The sequence below is a fragment of the Solanum pennellii genome, chromosome 3 (genome assembly GCF_001406875.1).
Source record: "Solanum pennellii chromosome 3, SPENNV200".
In the NCBI taxonomy this organism is placed as follows: Eukaryota; Viridiplantae; Streptophyta; class Magnoliopsida; order Solanales; family Solanaceae; genus Solanum; species Solanum pennellii.
In genome coordinates this window covers 26,119,203-26,139,619 of record NC_028639.1, presented here as the reverse complement: position 1 = coordinate 26,139,619, position 20,417 = coordinate 26,119,203, and the positions used below count along the sequence as shown (strand labels likewise).

The window sequence follows — 20,417 nt, the reverse complement described above, 5'->3', positions numbered from 1 at the left end:
TAACTAGCACATGCCTCATCTCCCTCAGTGGTACGGCTGGAATGGTGCCTCTTTGCACGCTCACATGGCTCAGGCGGTAGCACAATAGGAGCAGTGAATAGTGCCACAAGCACTGTGTCCTCCGCTATCTCAACTGGTGCTGTCTTAGGCTCGGGTCCCCTCATCTCCAGTATGCTGTCCATATCTGCCTGCATACTCGCCACAACTTTTTAAAGAATAGTCAGATCAATGGTGGGGGGTGGGCATGATAGCACTCACATCTCAAATGCATCTACGTGTTGGTGGACCGCCGAAATCTTCCTCTCCGTCTGCTGAGCCTGCTTTTTCTCAATCCGATCCTCAACCTCGGCAATGGATTTCTGCATCCAAGGATGGATATGATACAGCAAGGTAGCCATCTTGGCCTCTAGCTTTTGAACCCTAGCAATCGGGACACGTTCTGCTGATGGTGGTATAGACCACGAGGAACTAGGTGTCCTACTAGTTCAAAGGGCAGACTCGGTAGGCTCTAAAGTGGCACGATCAGCCCCTTGGTCTTGCTCTACCGTATCCATCAAGTTCTCATGCAGCGGCTGCAAATCAACTCTGGGACCTCGCCCTGGTGCCTCCATATTGGCCTCATCCTTGATAAGACTGATATCCACAATCTTGGTCGGAGTACGAAAGACATCACAGTGAAAGAAGGGCACTCGAGCGTCCCTGCATAACTGGAAAATTATACAGGCGAACGGGTAAGTGGTAGAGGTCTTAAAGGCCCTCTCATGTATCACGAAGATCAATAACCTCGCGAAGTCAATCTCCAACCAAGCTACTAGTGCTGCTACAAGGACCGCTCTATCCCAGGTAAGGATATCTTCTGCTGCCGTGGGGGAAGGCGGTGGCAGACTAAAAACAAGAAGAACTTTTCTCCAAAGGTGAGGTTTTCCTTCTTGATAAGGCCTATGGGGTCCAACACCCAGTCTGCTCCCTCACCATCAATGGTGGGATGCTGTGCAATCCATCTCTTTGTGGACTCTCTGTTATCCGTGCTGCGCTGAAACTAGCCACTCTTGACCAACTCCTATAAATAGTCGAACTTCGGAGTGAGGGGAACCCTCGCGGCATCAGTGGACCCACCGTAGAGGAAGCGGTAGATGGAAGTAGAAGAAATGTCCAATGGGCAGCCTCGAACTCAAAAATCGGTGAGTCTGTCATGTTTGGCGGGATTTGACCGCCTGCCAAAAGCATCTCGGAGAGTCGATACACATGAGACGTAGAGCTCTCGCACAATATCTTCAACGTAGGAACCCACACTCCTCGCCATCCACTCAAGCCTGTGGCTAGTAAATAAGTTATACACCTCAGAGACTGTGTGCAGGATACGTGTAAGCACTCGCCGCTCGACTTTCACCAATCGAGTCATCACCCCCTTATCATTCAACATGTTTGCATCATGTAGACCGGGTAATGTCCATCTATGCACAACTGGTTAGCCTCATCAGAAACTGGACCTCATGCTGGGGTGCCGAAGCAGACTGCGAATTCTGGGTTTCATTAGACGAGGCGTTGCGGGCAGGCAAATTTGGGATAGTGGCTCCATTTGATTCAAAACTGGAGGCAGTGGACTCATTCGACCCCGTGGAGTGGGGAGACTATGAACTGGAAGCATCCTCAGTGCCAAATGCTTCCTCAGAACCCAAGGCAAAACTAGACGGTGTGCCTGTCAGTGTGCGCTCCTCATCAGACTGGGAGGCTGTGACTACGCCAGACGCCACCTTATTGGGGGTGCCCCAAGTAGCTCTAGAAGCTGGTGTGGGGGTCCTAGGGCACATATTCAGGATCCTGCTCATCATCGGACATGCCTATCAACCGCCGGGATGGTGCCACGGATGTGGACCTACCCCTAGAATAAATGAGGTCTTCTTTCGGGACCACAAGTACCTGAAAGACAAATTGTTAGTCACAATGTAATCAAACTACACAAGAAAAATGATCAAAACAGATCTTTGATACACAAGACTCAGGGCAGTGCATAAATGCACTTTTGGGAGACGGGCACTATCGATGGACCGTCGATAGTCGATGGACACTTAGCAAATTTTAGAAGTCTACATTTCACAAACCTCTCAGTTAGAAACGACTGACATGCAAAACAGCCAGTCAATCAATTGACAAACCATAGTCCTTTTCCATCGTCTAACACTTAGAATAATTTAGAATTTCTCAAGAATCATAGTATTATTTAGAAACGACGAACGTGCAGAACGGCTCGTCGATCAATCGACGGATCGTAGTCCACTTTCGTCGTTCCACATTTAAACAGATTTAAAGGTTAGCCATCGACGGACCCCATCGATGGTTCGTCAATCAATCGACGGTCCGTAGACGGGGTCTCGTTCTGTTGGTCAGAGATAGGTTTTTAGCACTTGGTTTTAGCCCCAAATATGGACAATTTTAATCACATCAAAACTTCAACCAACATATAAGAACAAGAATGAGACCAATTATCCATCCTTAGGGCTTCCATTTCACAAATTTCGAACACGGATTCTCCGAGACTACCAAGCCCTAAGATGGAAAATCAACAATTATATTGAATTTACAAAGATTCCAACCCCAACCCATTCACTTTCTATTATTCTAAGGGACATAGAACCCAATTTTAATAAGTTTAACATGAAATTTTTTCAATATGTGAATACCCACATACAATATATTTGTTTCCACAAGCAAATGAACCAGAATTCATTAAGCAAAGGGAAATGAAATACCTATAAAATGTATTAGAGTGAATGAGCGGGTGATCTTGCAACACTAACCTACGTGCCCCCCCTTTGAACATCGATCGAAGAACACACAAAGGAGACGAAGTACAAACTGGGGGTTTAGGGTTTTGGGATTTCTGAGTGTTGGGGAGAAGTGTAATTTTGAATAAAATGGAAGGGAGAGATTATGGAGTTAATGGAGAACAAAGGGAATAAGGGGAGGGAAGCGGTTGAGAGGGAATTTGAAAAGATGTGGGAGTGTAACTGAATGGTTTAATTTTAATATAGCCGGTCGGGTTAGTCACTAGTTTTTGTGAACTGATGATACCCTGTCGACGGTCCATTAGTCAGTAAATGGACCATCGATTGTGTACAGATGCAGACTAAATTTTAAGACATATATGGGATGTACGGACACTATCGATGGTCCGTCGATTGGACGATGGCCCGTCGTTTGGTCCGTAAATCTGTGCACCAAATCTATTTCTGCACAATTCATGGATTTGGTCCCTACACATTGAACACCCATTAAGATATTATTTTTGTGTTTTTCTTGACACTTTTGAGACACGGATCCTGAACTACTCTCTAGGCAAAACACTAACAAAATTAACACATGAATATGAGTAAACTAAAAAAAAGAAACAAGAGAATGGAAATGTTCCTAAAAAGAAAAGAAAAAAACATGTTGTTGGGTAGAGGATACACCTCTGGTTGCCTCCTAAGTAGTGCTTGATTTAACGTCGCGGCACGACGCAAGACCCTTGATTTCTCATACTTCATCAAGGTGATATGCCTCAACTACTTCATGGGCACTCTCCGCATGCCCTAGGTAGATCTTGATTTTTTGCCCATTGACTGTGAACTTTGCACCCTCCTTGTTCTCCAACTCAACCGCTCCATTTGGGAACACTTTAGTAATAAGAAATGGACCAGTCCACTCCGACTTGAGTTTGCTAGGAAACAAGCGTAGCCTAGAGTTCAATAGAAGCACCAAGTCCCCAACCGCAAATTCTCGCTTCTCAATCTTTTGGTTATGGTACTTCTTCCTCTTCTATTTGTAGATTGCTGAAATTTCATATGCTTTTAGGCGAACATCATCAAGATCATTCAGCCCGTTAAGTCTCTGTTCCACTGCTTCATTCCAATCCATTTTCAGGTTCTTTATCACTCACATGACCTTGTGTTCTAACTCATCCGGTAAGTGACAAACCTTCCCGTATACAAGTTAGTATGGATACATACCTATGGGGGTCTTGTATGCAGTCCATTAGGCCCAAAGACCATTATCAAGCCTCCTTTACCAATCCTTTCTATTAGCATTCACCGTTTTCGATAGGACCAGTGTAATTTCTCTGTTGGATACCTAAACTTGCCCACTAGTCTATGGAAAGTACGAAGTGGCTAAATTGTGACGAACCCCATATTTCTCCAATAGCCCTTTGAACAATTTGTTGCAAAAGTTAGATCCCCCATCACTAATAATGGCCCTAGGTGTTCCAAATCTAGAGAAGATTTCTTTTTCAAGAATGCAGTGACACTCTTCCCTTCATTGTTTGCAAGTGATATGCCTTCCACCCATTTTGACACATAATCAACCACCACAAGAATATATTTCATCCCATGAGAACTCACAAATGGGCCAATAAAATCAATGCTCCATATATCAATTAACTCAATCACTAGAATGGGATTTAAAGGGATCTCTTGCCTCTTTGAAATTCCTCCATCTCTTTGGCACCTATCACATGCCTTGGCAAACTAATGAGAATCTGGGTGAATGGTTGTCCAATAGTACCCACACTGCAAAATTTTATGGGCAGTTGAGATACCATTATGATGCCCACCCACAAGCGAGAAATGGCATGCCTCCAAAACACTTAGCATCTCAACTACCGGCGCACAACGACGAATAATCCCATCAGCACAACTCCGATATAAGTAAGGCTCATCTCAAAAGAACTTTTTCACATCATGATGAACTTTTTCCTATGATTGAAGGATAAGTCCGATGGGACTATATCACTGGCCTGATAATTCACACAATCTGCGAACCATGGAATCAAGTCATGAGAAGCGGCCAATACAGGTTTATCAGGGAAGGTATCATCAATTTCAGCCTTTTCACCCAACTCTCGCATAGCTTCATCCTCTAATCTGGACAAGTGATCTGTAACTTGATTTTCAGTCCCTTTTTTATCTTTCACCTCAAAATCGAACTCTTGCAATAGTAGCACCCATGTAATTAACGTTGGTTTTGCATCCTTCTTTGCCATGACATACCTCAAAGCGGAGTGTTCATAATGCATTATAACTCTAGTGCCAAGCAAATATGAACGAAAATTTTCAAATGTAAATACCACCGTAATGAGATCTTGTTCAGTCACAGTGTAGTTCTTTTGTGCTTCATTTAGGGACTTACTAGAATAATAGATGGGCTGAAGGATATTTTCCCTTCTTTGTTCCAATACCACACCAAGAGCAACCCCACTAGCATCACACATCACCTCAAATGGCTCACTTTAATATGGGGATAGCGCAGACACCAACTACTCCTTCAACTCTCCAAATGCCTTCAGACATGATTCGTCAAAATAGATTTTACATTCCTTCTCATGTAACTTGCACAGAGTATGTGCAATTTTTGAGAAATCCTTAATAAACCTCTAGTAGAAGCCCGCATGCCCAAGAAAACTTCTTACACTTTTTACGGAGATGGGTGGAGGAAGTCTATATATAACCTCAAATTTTTCTAGATCAACTTCTATCCCCTTCTTTGAGATGTAATGTCCCAATACAATACCTTTTTTCACCATGAAGTGACATTTTTCCCAATTTAGCACAAGGTTGCAATCTTTTGAGAATCTTGGCAAAGTTACTCAAACAACAATCAGAAGAGTCGCCAACCACTGAAAAGTCATCCATAAACACCTCAATAGTGTCCTCCACCATATCGGAGAATATTGACATCATACATCTCATAAAAGTAGCCGGTGCATTACACAACCCAAAAGGCATCCTCTTGAATGCGAACGTCCCATAGGGGCAAGTAAAGGTGGTTTTCTATTGATCCTCTAGTGCAATAGAGATTTGATTGTACCCCGAATAACCATCAAGAAAACAATATCATCCTTTTCCAGCAAGTCTATCTAACATTTGGTCCACGAAGGGCAAGGAAAATGGTCCTTCTCAGTCCATGCAATAAATTTCCGGTAATCTATACAAACTCTCCATCAAGTCACCGACTTTATTGGAACAAGTTCGTTCCTCTCCTTGGGTACTACAGTCGTTCCCCCCCTTTTGGGCACACACTGAACGGGGCATACCCAACTACTATTGACAATAGGATATGTAACTCCGGCATCTAACCACTTGATAATATCCTCCTTCACTACCTATTGCATAAGAGGATTCAAACGTCTTTGGTGCTCAATGCTTTGTTTGTGATCGAGCATGAGTTGGATTTTGTGTGAAAAAGTATCGAGTGGGATCCCAATAATGTCCGCAATAGTCCACCTAATGTCCCGTTTGAACCTCTTCAAGACCTTCACCAAACACTTTACTTGTTGCACATTCAAATCCGATGCTATGATTACCGGCAAAGAGTCATCTCTTCCCAAGAATACATACCTCAGATGAGGTGGTAGATCCTTAAGCTCTAAATTTGAAGCCTCCTCAATAGATGGTCTCGTGGGTGGAGACTCGCGATGCTTCATATCTAACTCCAATTTCATTGGTTTTTACCAAAATTTGCCTCATTCAAGTGCCGCAACTAAGACCCATACTCTTCAATAATCACTCTCAAAACTCATGATGACTGCCGCTAGTGCGTCAATACCAAGACGCTCTTCGATTTGTACCTCAGACGTACTCTCCACCCTGTAGGATATAGCAGATACCGTTTGGAGCTCACCACTTTGCTTCATGGACCTACGAATGTTGAAAGTTGTCACTTCATTGTTCAACCTAAACTTCATCTGCCCTTTTTCTATATCAACCAAAGCGTGATCTAAAGCAAGGAATGGCCTTCCAAGAATAATAGGCACTTCAAAATCGACCTCATAGTCAAGAATCACAAAATCAACCGGAAATATAATTGACACCACCTTCACTAGCACATCTTGGAGTATCCCAATCGGCCTCTTAATTTTTTGATCGGCCATCAGTAAGTGCGTTGTAGTGGGATTTGGGTCACCCAAACCCAATTTCTTATAAATGGAGAGAGGCATTAGATTTATGCTTGCACTAAGATTGCATAGTTCTTTAGCAAAGTGTAACAAACCAATGGTACATGGAATAGTGAAAGCACAAGGATCTTCCTTCTTCTGCACAAGAGACCTTGTAACAATAGCACTACAATGCTGCATTCGGTCATCATCCTCAAAACATATTTCATTACCGGGCATTTGTTCTAGAGTTTATCAAAGGGACATTGGTGGAAAGCTTTTTCAACATAGTGATAAAACGCCAGTATTTACAATCCTCAATAGTCTTCACCAATCTCTAAGGAATGGTGGTGGTGGTCTAGGAATGGGGATCACTTTTTGGGGTACCTCTACTTATTTCAACACTTTGTCCACCAAGTCCCCACTAGTTTCAAGTACCTATTCATCCTTTTTCACCTTATCTTCTACTAAAGACGGCATTGGTGGATCAATAGTTTTCTTACCCCCTCGAGTAGTGACTGCCATGCAATGTCCATCATTTTTTAGATTTTGAATGGTATTGCTAGGCAGAATGCCCGGTTGACATGGGTTCACAGTAGTAGACAATTGGTCCATTTGTAACTCAAGATGGTTGATGGAGACCGCAGGGCTATCCACCTTTTGCTCGATATTAGTTAAATAACCTATCAGTTCCTTGGCGTTCTCATCACTAGCATCAAACCTCCTCATCATCTTCTGCAACATATCTCCAACTCGAGCCATACTACCTCCACCATCCCTACGAGCAATTTCCAAATTTTGAGGCGGAACATAGGGACCTCTTCAATAGTTTCTATTAGCATAGTTACCCCGGTTGAAGTTGTAGTTTCCATCTCGAACATAATGATCCTCTCTGTTGTAATTCCCATAGTTCCGATCTTGATTTCCTTGACCTTGGCGCCGATTCTCCTAATTGGAGCCTTGGGCGTTTGGTTAGAAACCCCCCGTCTGATCATTCACTGCATAAGAATGGTCTTCATAATAGTATCCATCCGCTGGCGGTGGTGGGTTAGTAAAGTAATTCACCACATTTACTTTCTCTACACCTCCACTGACATGTTTCAATACCAACCCAAGCTTAGTTCTCATTTGAGTCATCTCTTCACGAATCTCATCTCTGGACGGATTGTGTGTAGTTTGCACTGCAAAGGTGTTTCTCTCAATATTTGATTTCCTAGTACTCCAAGCCTTATTGTTGCGAGAGATTTTCTCCAACTTCTCTGCGATCTCTTCATATGTACACTCACCATAAGAACCACCAGCAATAATATCAAGCACTTCCTTGTTATTATCATCTTTCCCCCGATAGAAGTACCTTTTGAACAACTCATCATCACTGCGGTGGTTTGGGATACTTTTTATGAATGCGGTGAATCTATCCCAAGAGCTACTTACCGACTCCCCGGGCAATGCCACAAAGTTGTTCACTCTTTCTTTGTGGTTGATCCTTTTAGACATCGTGTAGTAACGTGCTAGGAACACATCCCTCAAATGGTCCCAAGTATAGATCGAGTTACAGGGCAACTCAGTAAACCATATTACGGCCTCTCCAGTCAGTGAGAGAGGGAACACTCTTAACCCGATGAAGTCCATGTCCAAGTCTATCCTCCCTACACAACTCTTGCACACCGATCATAGTTTGTCAATGTGAGCATATGGATCCTCAGATGGTAGCCACGAAAACAAACCTCTGGTAGTGAGCATCTTCATCAAACTACTAGTTACCACGAATGTATGACCCCGTGGTAGAGGAGGTAGGACAAGAGGCCCATCAAAGTCAGTGATGTTAATGTTGCCCTTATAGAACTCTTATGGCGTGGGACGGGAGGTTGCCTCCTCAAAGCATCATCACTAGGGTTTTCCACAATCAATTGGTTATGAGCATCAACCGGTGGAGGAAGCTGACGCTTGATCCCATCACCTAGATTTGTGGGATTCTGTTGATCATTCATTCTGTGGAGTGTTTGGTTAAGTTAAGGATCACATGGAAGAGTTGCTTCTCCTCAACTCCATGTACTTGCAATACATTAGAGCTAGACAAGAGAGAAACAAAAACAAAAGAAAAACGTAAATTTAGGAAATTATTGACTAAAATTCGATAATGTTATTAAAATTAATTTAAAAGCGACTTTCCCCGGTAGGGGCATTAAAATTTGATACGCTCAAATTACACTTCCCTTAAAGAATTATAAGCGATCATATCAAGTAAAGAACCCAACTATTTGGTTGGGGTCGATCCCACGAGGAAAATGGTTCAAACTTAACTACAATATACGACTACTTCTATTTAATCAAGTCCTGTCCAAAAAAACTAGTAATTAAAGGGTGGGTTTTTGTGAAATAAAAGTATTGTAATATTGTGAAAATCAAACAAGTAGCAAGAGTGAATTATTGGTGTTTATCAAGTTGTGAGAGAAACTAGGGTATAAGTGTTTCCTATAGGTTCATAACGTCATAATCCTAGCTATAACAATTCTTCACTAGTGTTTGGCATGCAAAGTGATAAGTTATGTATCTCTAAATCCTTGGTCCGACATTCCATACCTTGGTCTGGCTACGTGTGTCTAAGTTACTAACCCTTACCTTTACTTCATATTAAGCATCATATTCGATGTATGGCTTAGTTATTACTTTGCACCAATCGAAATGAGCTTACTAGATAGTATCCCACTAAATCTATGTCGATAATTCTTTTCCTATTAACTACCCCCTTGGTCCAACAAGTAGCAATAAGGCGAGTTCTAACGCGTGCACTCGTTAAAAAGATTTCTAAACAAAAGAAATATCGATGCATGCAATAACCTATTTGAGAATTGTTATTTAGATAGGTTTATTTAATTAATCACCTATAGTTCCCACAACCCTAGTTGCAAATTTAGTTACCTATGGTTAGAAGAACTCAATTCATAGTTGATAAATAATAAATCATGAACTTACTTTGACAAATTCAAAGAAAATCAAGAAATTCAACTTGAAATCACACAATTATAATAAAAACCAAAACTGGAAATTTGAATTAATGCCCAAGTTTCTAAGACAAATCTCCAAGAACAAAACTTAGAAACTAGTAATATAATCCAACCCCAAAAACGAGGTTTTACAACCCATTTATAAAAAACAGAGTCCTAAATTAAAAGGAATTAAAATACGGAAAGTTTGTCTAAAACGCGGCTTCAGTTGATGACCCCACAGACGGCCCTTCAATCAAACGATGGACCGTCGACTGCCTCCATAAGTCCATACTTAGCATATTTTCTCAGCCTTCACTTTGCACCTTCTTTAATCGAATTGACGGACCAACATCACGGTCCGTCGATTCACCTACAATCCGTTGATGCTTGTTGTCGTTCCATACTTAGATTTTTCTTCAACATCAGGTACTGGAACATTCTCTCATCAGATAGACATTTTGACAGGGTGGTCCATCGTCGATCCTTCCGTAGCCCCACACTTGGTCAGAATCCCCTTAGTTGATTTCGGATGCCTGAACCTTCAATCGACGGTCACCACTTACGGTATGTCGATGTCACGACGGGCCGTTGATGGCTTTCGTGGGTCCCCTCTTCACTTATTCTTCACATCCTTCTGCATTTTGGTTTTGGACAACTTTCCTTCAAAACAAAGATAAAAACATATTAAAATTACTACAAAAAGGCTCTAGTCACACACCAATCTTAAGGGAAAAGCATTGAAAGTACCGTGAAACCACGGTATATCATAGAGAAGCAATAAATCAATCAGAAGAAGGAATCCACCTAAAATTTTGTCTCGTGAAAAGTCACGATGGATTCTAGTTCGAGTAGAGTAGCAACAACACGAGGAAGAAGACGACTATATTATAATTTTACTGGAAGAATTTCGTTGAGATTAGAGAAAACAACAACAATACAAGAAAATAAAACACATCTATACAGTCAAGGGCAGAGCATCGTTGAGATTAGGCAAAACATATTGATGAATGAGTTGCAGTAGCTAGGGAGCGAGCTGAAGAAATTAGAACATTTTTTAGGGCAAGCTTTTATTTGGGAAATTGCTTAGTACATAGATAGTCTTTTCTTTTTTCTTTCTAAAATTTTTCAGCGCCTAAAATTTTTGTTGAAAATAAAATTTTCATATTGCGGAAAATCTCCCACTCAAGTACCCTCAATTCCCAAAAAATTTTTTAGGACTAGTTAGTTAATTTTTTAGGGACCGGATTTAATGCCTTCACAATAACATATACCCATAAGAACCGAAATATAATCTCATCACAGTAGATATACTTTTAGAGAAAATATTATAGACTCGTCCTTAAATGGTCTTAATTAAGTCTTTTTTCTTGTAGTGCAACTTACCATTCTTCAAAAGCTTTCACCCCTATTAAAAATGTACTCAACATTTCATTATAAAATAGCCCTTAAGGCAGTAGCTAATCAACAATATCAACACAAGTAAACCAAAGATCAAAGACTACAAAACATGCTCATTTAACCCATTCCTTAAACCAAAATATGATAAAACGCTTTAACATGTTTTCATTGAAGTTTTAGCATTAAAATCACCCACTAACATTAGAAACCATATATTTGAATCATTCAAAACGTTTTCATGCAAGACCCACATTTAGAATCAAAGATACAAGAAGATAGAGTTTGAAAACCCTTTTTGGAATATTTTAGAAATGACAACTTGAATGGAAGAGAGTTCAAGGATGACTACCATACCTCAAATAGCAGAAACCCCACTGATTTATAATGAAGAAATTGACCACCAACAGCCCTCCTATCTCTATCTTGACTTCTAACTTCTATTGAGGTTTGAGAGAGTTTTCTTTAGGGAAGGGTTTTGGGTTTTAGGAAATGAAGTCTAAAATTAGGTCTTAGGGTTTTAAACACCTTAATATACACAAAATACCATACAAATATCTTCTTTGGTTCCTAAAATACTTTTGGTGAATTTACAAAACACCCCATGCCAAGGAAGTTTTTTTGTAGCTTTTGCAGCCAGCACCTACGGCTCCCCACAAACGGACAGTTTCCCAATCGACACCCTTTGGTGGGGGTCCGTCGATTGGGATTAAGACTCCTTCATATGCAGTCTTTGATAGACTTGCAGGGCCAGTCAACGCCCAAGGTCAACGGAACGTTTGTTGACCAACGAACCATCCCTTGTCTTCGTCGAAGGTCACTCCTTTGCAGCATTGTGCCAAAGGGATGGGGTGCTCTTCTAGGGCCCCTTATGCATCCTAGGTGGGGTTGTACGCGGATGTTAAACCCCTAAACGTAGTCGTATAGGTCTTAGGAACATCCCACACAAATTTCAAACAAAACTAACACGTAAAACTCACTAAAAACACATCAAAACACATGAGCACTTTGTAAGTCACACCTTCCGAACATCATGGACGTTACGTTTGACCTCCAAATTTAACCAAACTTCACACACTGCCTAATATCATCAAAGTTACTCATTTTAACACAAAACTAACTCATGAAACGTTCATGAAGATCTAGTTCACCATAGTTATTTTTAGGGTGTTAATAAAAAAAGCTAAGAAACATAGACTATGTCCTTGAATATATGAGCACATACCAAGTCTTAAGAGAGTAGATTTTCAAAGATTTGCCTTCTATACTTCTCGTTGCCTATACTTATAGAGTATAAAATAGTATGGGGTTAGTACAAAACAATGTACTAAGTATGGAATATGCATAAACATGCGGAAAAGGACATTTTAGTAAAATAAGCTTTCATGCCAAAAAAGTAAAACATTCATGAATATAGAAATAAAACAATATATAGATCATCATTTAATTTTTAGAAAAGGATTTCCATAATTTTAACAAAAGATACCATTTTACAGTAAGTCACCAAAATGTTACAGTGAACACATTTTATCCCAAAACAGTGAACACCCAAAGTGAAGCCAAGAGGAAGTGAACTCATCTACGTAGGATCTTCCCTATCTAAGGTTATCCTAAGACTCACCAAGGTAAGAGATGAAGGCAACACCCATACACCCCTTCAATACACACCTAGGTGATCCCCAAGCCTACCCATTATAGGCTTACTCGGCTCGGGAGAACAAGTCTCCACTCAATGACAAGACATTAGAAGATCAGTCAAACACTTCAAATAAGACACACCAACACTTCCCTTTTTGAATGCCTAGTTAGTGCAATGAATATATGGTGTCCCATTCCACCACCTACCCTAAGTAGTATACTCTTTTAGAAGACTTAGCTTACTCAATTCATAAAAGACCCACCAAGACTCCCCTTTCGGATGGTCTATTTAGTGCAATGGATAGATAGCGTCCCATACCACCACATACCCTATGTAGTACGTTCTTTTAGTAGACTTAGTCCATAAACGTCATATAAAACTCACTAAGACTCCCCTTTCGGAAGGTCTACCTAGTTCAATGGATAGATAGCGTCCCAATACCACCTCCTACCCTAAGTAGTACGTTCTTTTAGTACACTTTGTTAATTCATTCTTTTGTGGGGGTTAGCTTAACCGACATAGACCATGAGAGCTAACATGGAAACCCAATACTAACCCTTATCAGATGAGGGATCCTCACTTGCCTAGAGTAAGGTCATTCTCTTAGCGTTTTGATGGCTTTCCCAATAGCTACACCTATGCGGGCATTCAAGTAACTCAGTCTCTACTAACGAGAAGCTCATATCAAGAGGTACATTGGAATACAACATCTCAAATCACAGGTGTAACCACCCCTTCTTCAAATTCTCTCGGTGCTAAGCATAACATCCCACAGATTCTCAACATTATATACTATAGGTTAATGATACCTAGTGAACACCACATCTCAACTCACAAAGGGAATTCATTTTCCGACATATCATAGAAAGATCTTAGGATGTAGTAAGTTTGCGACTAAACACTTCATCTAACCTCACGAAGAGTGTTCACCCCAAAACTCCCCTTTTGACTTAACTTAGCTTTATTCATTTATTCAAGTGTATGTGTGTGTGCATTTGAACAAACCATGCATATAATAACCATTTCATTAACATTGAATTCTAGACATGCTTACACCTTAGTTCATCATTTCTCACACACTGGCATGCCCAACATATACATATACTTCATTTGGGCCTAATCTAAGCAAGACATGCAATTCAAATTACATAATACACATTACAATAACCATCTTCATTATAACTTCATTTCATACATTAGGCCTTCAAATCAACACTTATAATACATACAAAGTATATCAAAATACAAGAAGTAAACACCAAGAAAGTGGACCATACCACTCAAGGGCATTTATAAAGAGAGTTAACAATGAAACAAACATACCATTCTTCCAAAGCTTTCAAACCTATATACAATCTACTCAAAAATTCATCATAAAATAGACCTTAGGGCATTGTCTAAACAACAATACCAACACAAAGAAACCAAAGATCAAAGACTACAAAACCATGCTCATTTAACCCATTACTTAAACCAAAATTTGATAAAAGGCTTTAACATGTTTTCATTGAAGTTTTAGCATTATAATAAAAAACTAACATTAGAAAGAACATATTTGAATCATTTACAATGTTTTCATGCAAAACCCATATTTAGGATCAAAGATAGAAGAACATACAGTTTGAAAACAAATTTTGAAATTATTTAGAAATTACTCTTTGAATTAAAGAGAGTTCAAGGATGACTACCATATCTCATATATATAAGAAACCCCACTGATTTTTGATGAATGAATTGAACACCAACAGACCTCCTAAATCTTTCTTGACTTCTAGATTCCATTGAGGTTTGAAAGAGTTTTCTTGAGGGAAGGGTTTTGGGTTTTAGGAAATGAAGTCTAAAATTAGTTCTTAGGGTTTGAAAAACCTTAATATACCTAAAAGACCCTAGAAATATCTTCTTTGGTTCCTAAAATACTTTGGGTGAATTTTCCAAACACTCCAAGCCAAGACAGTTTTTTTGCAGTTTTTGCAGGCAGCACCAACGGCTTCTCACAAGCGGACCGATTCCCAATCAACGCCCCATTGGTGGGTGTCCGTCATTTGGGACTGAATCTCCTTCATATGCAGGCTTTGCTAGAATTTCAATTACAGTAGACACCCAGGGTCAACGGACCATTTGTTGTCCAACGGCCTGTCCCTTGTCATCGCCGATGGTCACTCCTTGGCAGCATCCTGCCAAAGGGATGGGATGCTCTTCTAGGGCCCCTCGTGGGTCCTAGGTAGGGTCGTACCCAGACGATAAACCCCTAAATGTAGTCGTATAAGTCTTAGTAACATCCCACACAAATTTCAAACAAAATGAACACATAAAACTCACTAAAAACACATCAAAACACATGAGCACTTTGTAAGACACACCTTCCGAACATCACGGACGTTACATTTGACCTCAAAATTTTGCCAAACTTCACACACTACCTAAGATCATCAATGTTACTCATTTATACACAAAACTAACTCATGAAACATTCATGAATCTCTAGTTCCCCATAGTTCTTTTTAGGGTGTTAATATAAAAAACTAAGAAACATAGACTATGTCCTCGAATATATGAGGACACACCAAGTCTTGAGAGAGTAGATTTTCCAAGAATTGCCTTCTATACTTCTCGTTTCTTCCAAACCTATACTTATAGAGTATAGAAAAGTATGGGGTTAGTACGAAATAATGTACTAAGTATGACATATGAAAAAACATGCGGAAAGGGACATTTTAGTAAAATAAGATTTCATGTGAAAGAAGTAAAAAAATTCATGAATATAGATATAAAACAACATATAGATCATCATTTGAACTTTAGGAAAGGATTGCCATAATTTTTAACAAAAGGAACGATTTTACAGTAAGTTACCAAAATGTTACAGTGAACACATTTTGTCCTAAATGAGTGAACTCCTAAAGTCAAGCCAAGAGGAAGTGAACTTATTTTCGTAGGATCTTCCCTAGCAAAGGTTATCCTAAGACTCATCAAGGTAAGAGATGAAGGAAATACCTATAAACCTCCTTCAATACACACCTTGGTGATCCCCAAGACTACCCATTATAGGCTTACTAGGCTCGGGAGAACAAGTCTCCACTCATTGAAAAAACATTAGAAGAAAACTCAAACACTTCAAATAAGACGCACCAAGACTTTCCTTTCGGAATGCCTACTTAGTGCAATGAATAGATGGTGTGACATTCCACCACCTACCCTAAGTAGTATACTCTTTTAGAAGACTTAGCTCACTCAATTCATAAAAGACCCACCAAGACTCCCCTTTCGGATGGTCTACTTAGTGCAATGGATAGATAGCGTCTCATACCACCACATACCCTATGTAGTACGTTTTTAGGAGAGTTAGTTCATACACTTCATATAGAACTCATCAAGACTCCGCTTTCAGAAGGTCTACCTAGTTCAATGGATAGATAGCGTCCCAATTCCACCACCTGACCTAAGTGGTATGTTCTTTTAGTACACTTTGTTCATTTATTCATTTGTGGGGGTTAGCTTAACCGACATAGACCATGAGTGCTAGACATGGAATCCCGATATCAACCCTTATCGGATGAGGGATCCTCAATTGCCTAGAGCAAGGTCATTCTCTTAGCCTTTACATGGCTTTTGATACGCTCAAACTTACTTCTCAAATGAGAAGTAAAGCGGTCGCGTCAAGTAAATAACCCAACTAGTGAGGTTGGGATCGTTCCCACGAGGAAAATAGTCTAGACTTAACTTCAACTTGTTTATTACTATTGTTCGGTTGATGACTTCCTTAGAAAGTAAAAACATACAAAGGGGGGTTTGTATTTCCTAATGATAAAAAAAATAACTAGCGAAATTGAAAGAGACACTTAACGGTTTTGAAAGTTGGGTTTTAATCAGTTAATCAAAGTAACTAGGGTTTACGTGTTCCCCACAGGTTCATAACTTGATAATTCTAACTATAACAATTCTTTCCTAGTATCTTGCATGCAAAGTGATAAGTTATGTATTTCTAAATCCTTGGTCCGGCATCTAGAAAATCTCACTCCGCACCTTGGTCCGGCTACGTGTGTTGCTTTCCTAACCCTTATCTTTACCTCATATTAAGCATCGTATTCGATATTTGACTAAGTTATTACCTCGTACCAATCAATACTAGCCTATTAGATAGTATACACTAAATCTATGTTAATAATTCTTTTCCTATTATCTACCTCCTTGGTCCGGCAAGTAGCATTAAGGCGAGTTCTAACGTTGATCATCCGTTAAAAAGACTTCTAAGCGAAAGAATTATTAATACATGCAAGACACTTTTCTAGAATTGTTATTTTAGCTAGGGTTTATCTCATTATTTGCCTATGGTTCCCACAACCCTAGTTATGGAGTTTAGTTACTCATAGCCATAAACACAATATTCAAATATATTAAATAAGAATTCATGTACTTACTTCAATGAGAAAGAATAAAGTCCAAAAGATTGCTTGATTAATCACCAAAAATCACTTGCAAGAATTCTCAAAGTAATCAATAATCTCACGAAAAGTCTAATGATTATCGAGAATCTCACAATACAATGTTTACCAATACGGAGTTTCAACAATCTAAGAGTCTAACTATCAGGTGTCTAACCTCAAAAACGAGGTTTTTCGAACTATTTATAAAAATACAAAAACCTAATTAAACAAGAATTCTAATTGCTGGAAATCTGCCAAAACGCGGCTGGGTCGACGGACCACGCGACGGACCGTCGTGGTCACAACGGACCGTCGTGGACTCCGTCGTCCCATACTTGTGCAATTTCTTGTGCTGCTTTCTTCATTCCCCTCGACGGCAAGTATGACGGACCGTCATAGGCACAACGGTCCGTCGAGGGTCTTCGTTCCAAAATACTTCAACTCTCGGAATCTGGGTACTGGGATCACTTCTCTGAACTTCACGACGAACCTGCAGGACGGACCGTCATAGCCATGACGGACCGTCACAAGCTTCGTAATCCCACACTTGGTCAGACTTCCCCATCTTCCTTCAGCAGCTGCACTACGCTGCCACCTACGGACCGTCACAAGCACGACGGACCGTCATAAGCTCCGTAGGTGGTCTCTTCTGCATTTTTTCGCTCAAAATCTCCGCATTCAGCCTTGGACAGATTTCCTGCAAAACAAAGAGAAACTTATATCAAAATTAGCACAAAAAGGCTTTCGGACACACTAAACTTAAGGAAAAAGTATTAATTATACCGTGAAACCACGGTATATCAACACCCTCAACTTAAATTCGTTGTTTGTCCTCAAGCGACGCACTATGACTCACTACACAATCTTTGTACAATAGTATCCATGTTTTATCCTTTGCAATCATTTGGCTATCAATCCCGATTAATCTCATCAAATCTATGCATGCTATCACTATTAGGCTTGAATTTTGTGGGATCAGAACATGACACAGACTCACCATGCATTAACACCTATCCTCTTCAATTTCTCACCGAGGTGCTAACAATTCCGCTATTGCAACTAGTGTCCTCACTTTAAAACAAAATCCTCATTTTTCACACAATGATTTCAGTTTGAGTATAAGGATTACTTTTCAACACTCGCTCTCAGAACAAAGTCACACTCATTCATACCTATTGCCATAAGCTTGCCCTTATTTTCACTGCCTTAAGTTCGCTATACAACCCTTAGGATCACGATAGGACTTTCTTAGCTTGTAACATAGGCTCAGGGTCAGGTAGGGTATATTTAGGTATACTTTAGTGACTTTTTGCCCTCCTTGACATATCGGCTAAACCTTTCCTCTTTCTATCATTTTATCTCGCCCAGTTTCTCATATTCTTTCACCTTGCTATTTTCTCTTCTTTCTTCATTTGTGTAAGTGACTCTCTTCTTTTCTTGCTTGTATTTCTTGTATATTTTTCTTTTTCTTTACTTTTCTTTCAACTAATTCTTGAGTCACTTTACTTTTGTTCTTTCTCTCTCTTTGTTCTTTCAACCCCACTTTCCAGAGCATTCCTCATAATAGCCACCCTCAACTCATGGCTTTGCCATGAGTCAAGGTACACAATACCCAAAGTTGGGTCAGGGCCATAACGAAGGTTGTTTACTGCATTAGCCACCCTCAACTTATGCTTTTGGCATAAGCTGAGGTGCACATGTCCAAGGAGGGACCAGGGCCAACACATTGTTCCCAGAAAAGATCAGTTGGGGTGAAAAAGAAAGGTCTAATTTAAGCTCAGATTATTTGGATCAAAGAAGGATAAATTTCATTTGGTTTCTTTTATTTAGGCTAGAAATGGGCTATGTTGAATAAGGGCCTATGATCCTTTCCTAATTGTCTATTACAGCTTACTTTTAGCAGGACTAACCAGGCAAGTTCTAGCTCAGTACCAATAGTGGACTATTCAAATTCTCCTCACACTCACTTGACATCTCATCACTATACCAGATTATCAGACACCTAGTTCGAATTTAAGACTTAGGGTAATGCAATGGTGTAACTCTATTTCATGCTTAGAGCCACACAATTATCAGTTACTATGCCTAGTCATGCATTATTTTCCAGTTTATCAGGATATCATTTTAGCCATCATGCTCCAGAATTAAACTATGTACAAAAGATATAAACATGCCGGTTCAACAGAAAAAGTAATCAGTCTTTTGGGGAAAAAGAACACAGGCAAGAAAACCCCAAAAGAGGATAGTGAATTGGGCTACTCAGACTTCACCCTAACACTCACTATCCATTTACCCCACCCCCAACAAAAAAGCATGCAATTGTCCCCAATGCATAAAAATGTAAATACTAGAGTGGTAGGTGAAGCAAACCTGTGGCGCAAAGCGCCGTCGATCAGCAAGCTGGTGGGTCCGGTTCCCCGGAACCCACGTCCTCTGCAATCTGGACACCCTCAGTGGTGTCCTCAGCAACAACCGCACCATCAGTAGTGCCGCCAGCGATATCTACAGTGCGGGAGCTAGACGCCCTAGCCGCTAACTTTGACGCTCTCATCTGGTGCGCCGCCTCGTCAGCAAGTGAGGCTCTCCGCGCAGCCTCCATCTCTCGGCGCTCCTTCTTCCTTGCTCGCGCCTCATCATCTGCTCGACCCCTATGCCTCTTGGAACTCCCTCGAGGGGGAGGTGGTGGAATGTCAGGAGTGGTAAACAGGGCCGCTAGTACAGTATCCTCAGCAGGCTCGACAGAAGGGGCCTCAGACTCTGGCACCCTCGCCTCTAGGATCGTGTCGATGTCTGCCCGAAGACTATCGAATGCAGCCTGAAGAGTCGACACATCCACCGGAGGGGCTGGTCGGGCTAACACTCGCAACTCAAACGCATCCAGACGCTGGTTGACTTCAGCAATCTTCCGCTCAGTAAACTGCTGCATCTTCTTCTCTAGACGTGCTTCAGACTCTGTAATCGACTTCTGCATCCACGGCTGAATATGGTGAAGAAGGGTGGCCATTTGTGCCTCTAGTTTTTGGACCCTAGCAAGTGGGACCAGTAACGGTAGAGGGGCT

The 20,417-nt window shown here is 40.6% G+C and overlaps 1 protein-coding gene across 1 annotated transcript; it reads right to left on the bottom strand.

Moving 5' to 3' along the window:
* Nucleotides 1-3,516: 3,516 nt before the first annotated feature.
* LOC107013283 lies at nucleotides 3,517-20,362 on the bottom strand. The gene is made up of 2 exons (XM_015213231.1): nucleotides 20,195-20,362; nucleotides 3,517-3,798 (listed from the first exon to the last, which is right to left on the bottom strand). The coding sequence occupies exons 1-2, from the start codon at nucleotides 20,360-20,362 to the stop codon at nucleotides 3,517-3,519; spliced, it is 450 nt and encodes a 149-aa protein (XP_015068717.1).
* Nucleotides 20,363-20,417: the final 55 nt, after the last annotated feature.

Bases quoted from the DNA above. Each gene is read 5' to 3' on its own strand.
- LOC107013283 (XM_015213231.1), bottom strand. From the start codon at position 20,362: ATGGCCACCCTTCTTCACCATATTCAGCCGTGGATGCAGAAGTCGATT. The intron at 3,799-20,194 runs GTGGATGTGTCG...ATCTACAAATAG, and splicing joins TAGCCCGACCAGCCCCTCCG to AAGAGGAAGAAGTACCATAA.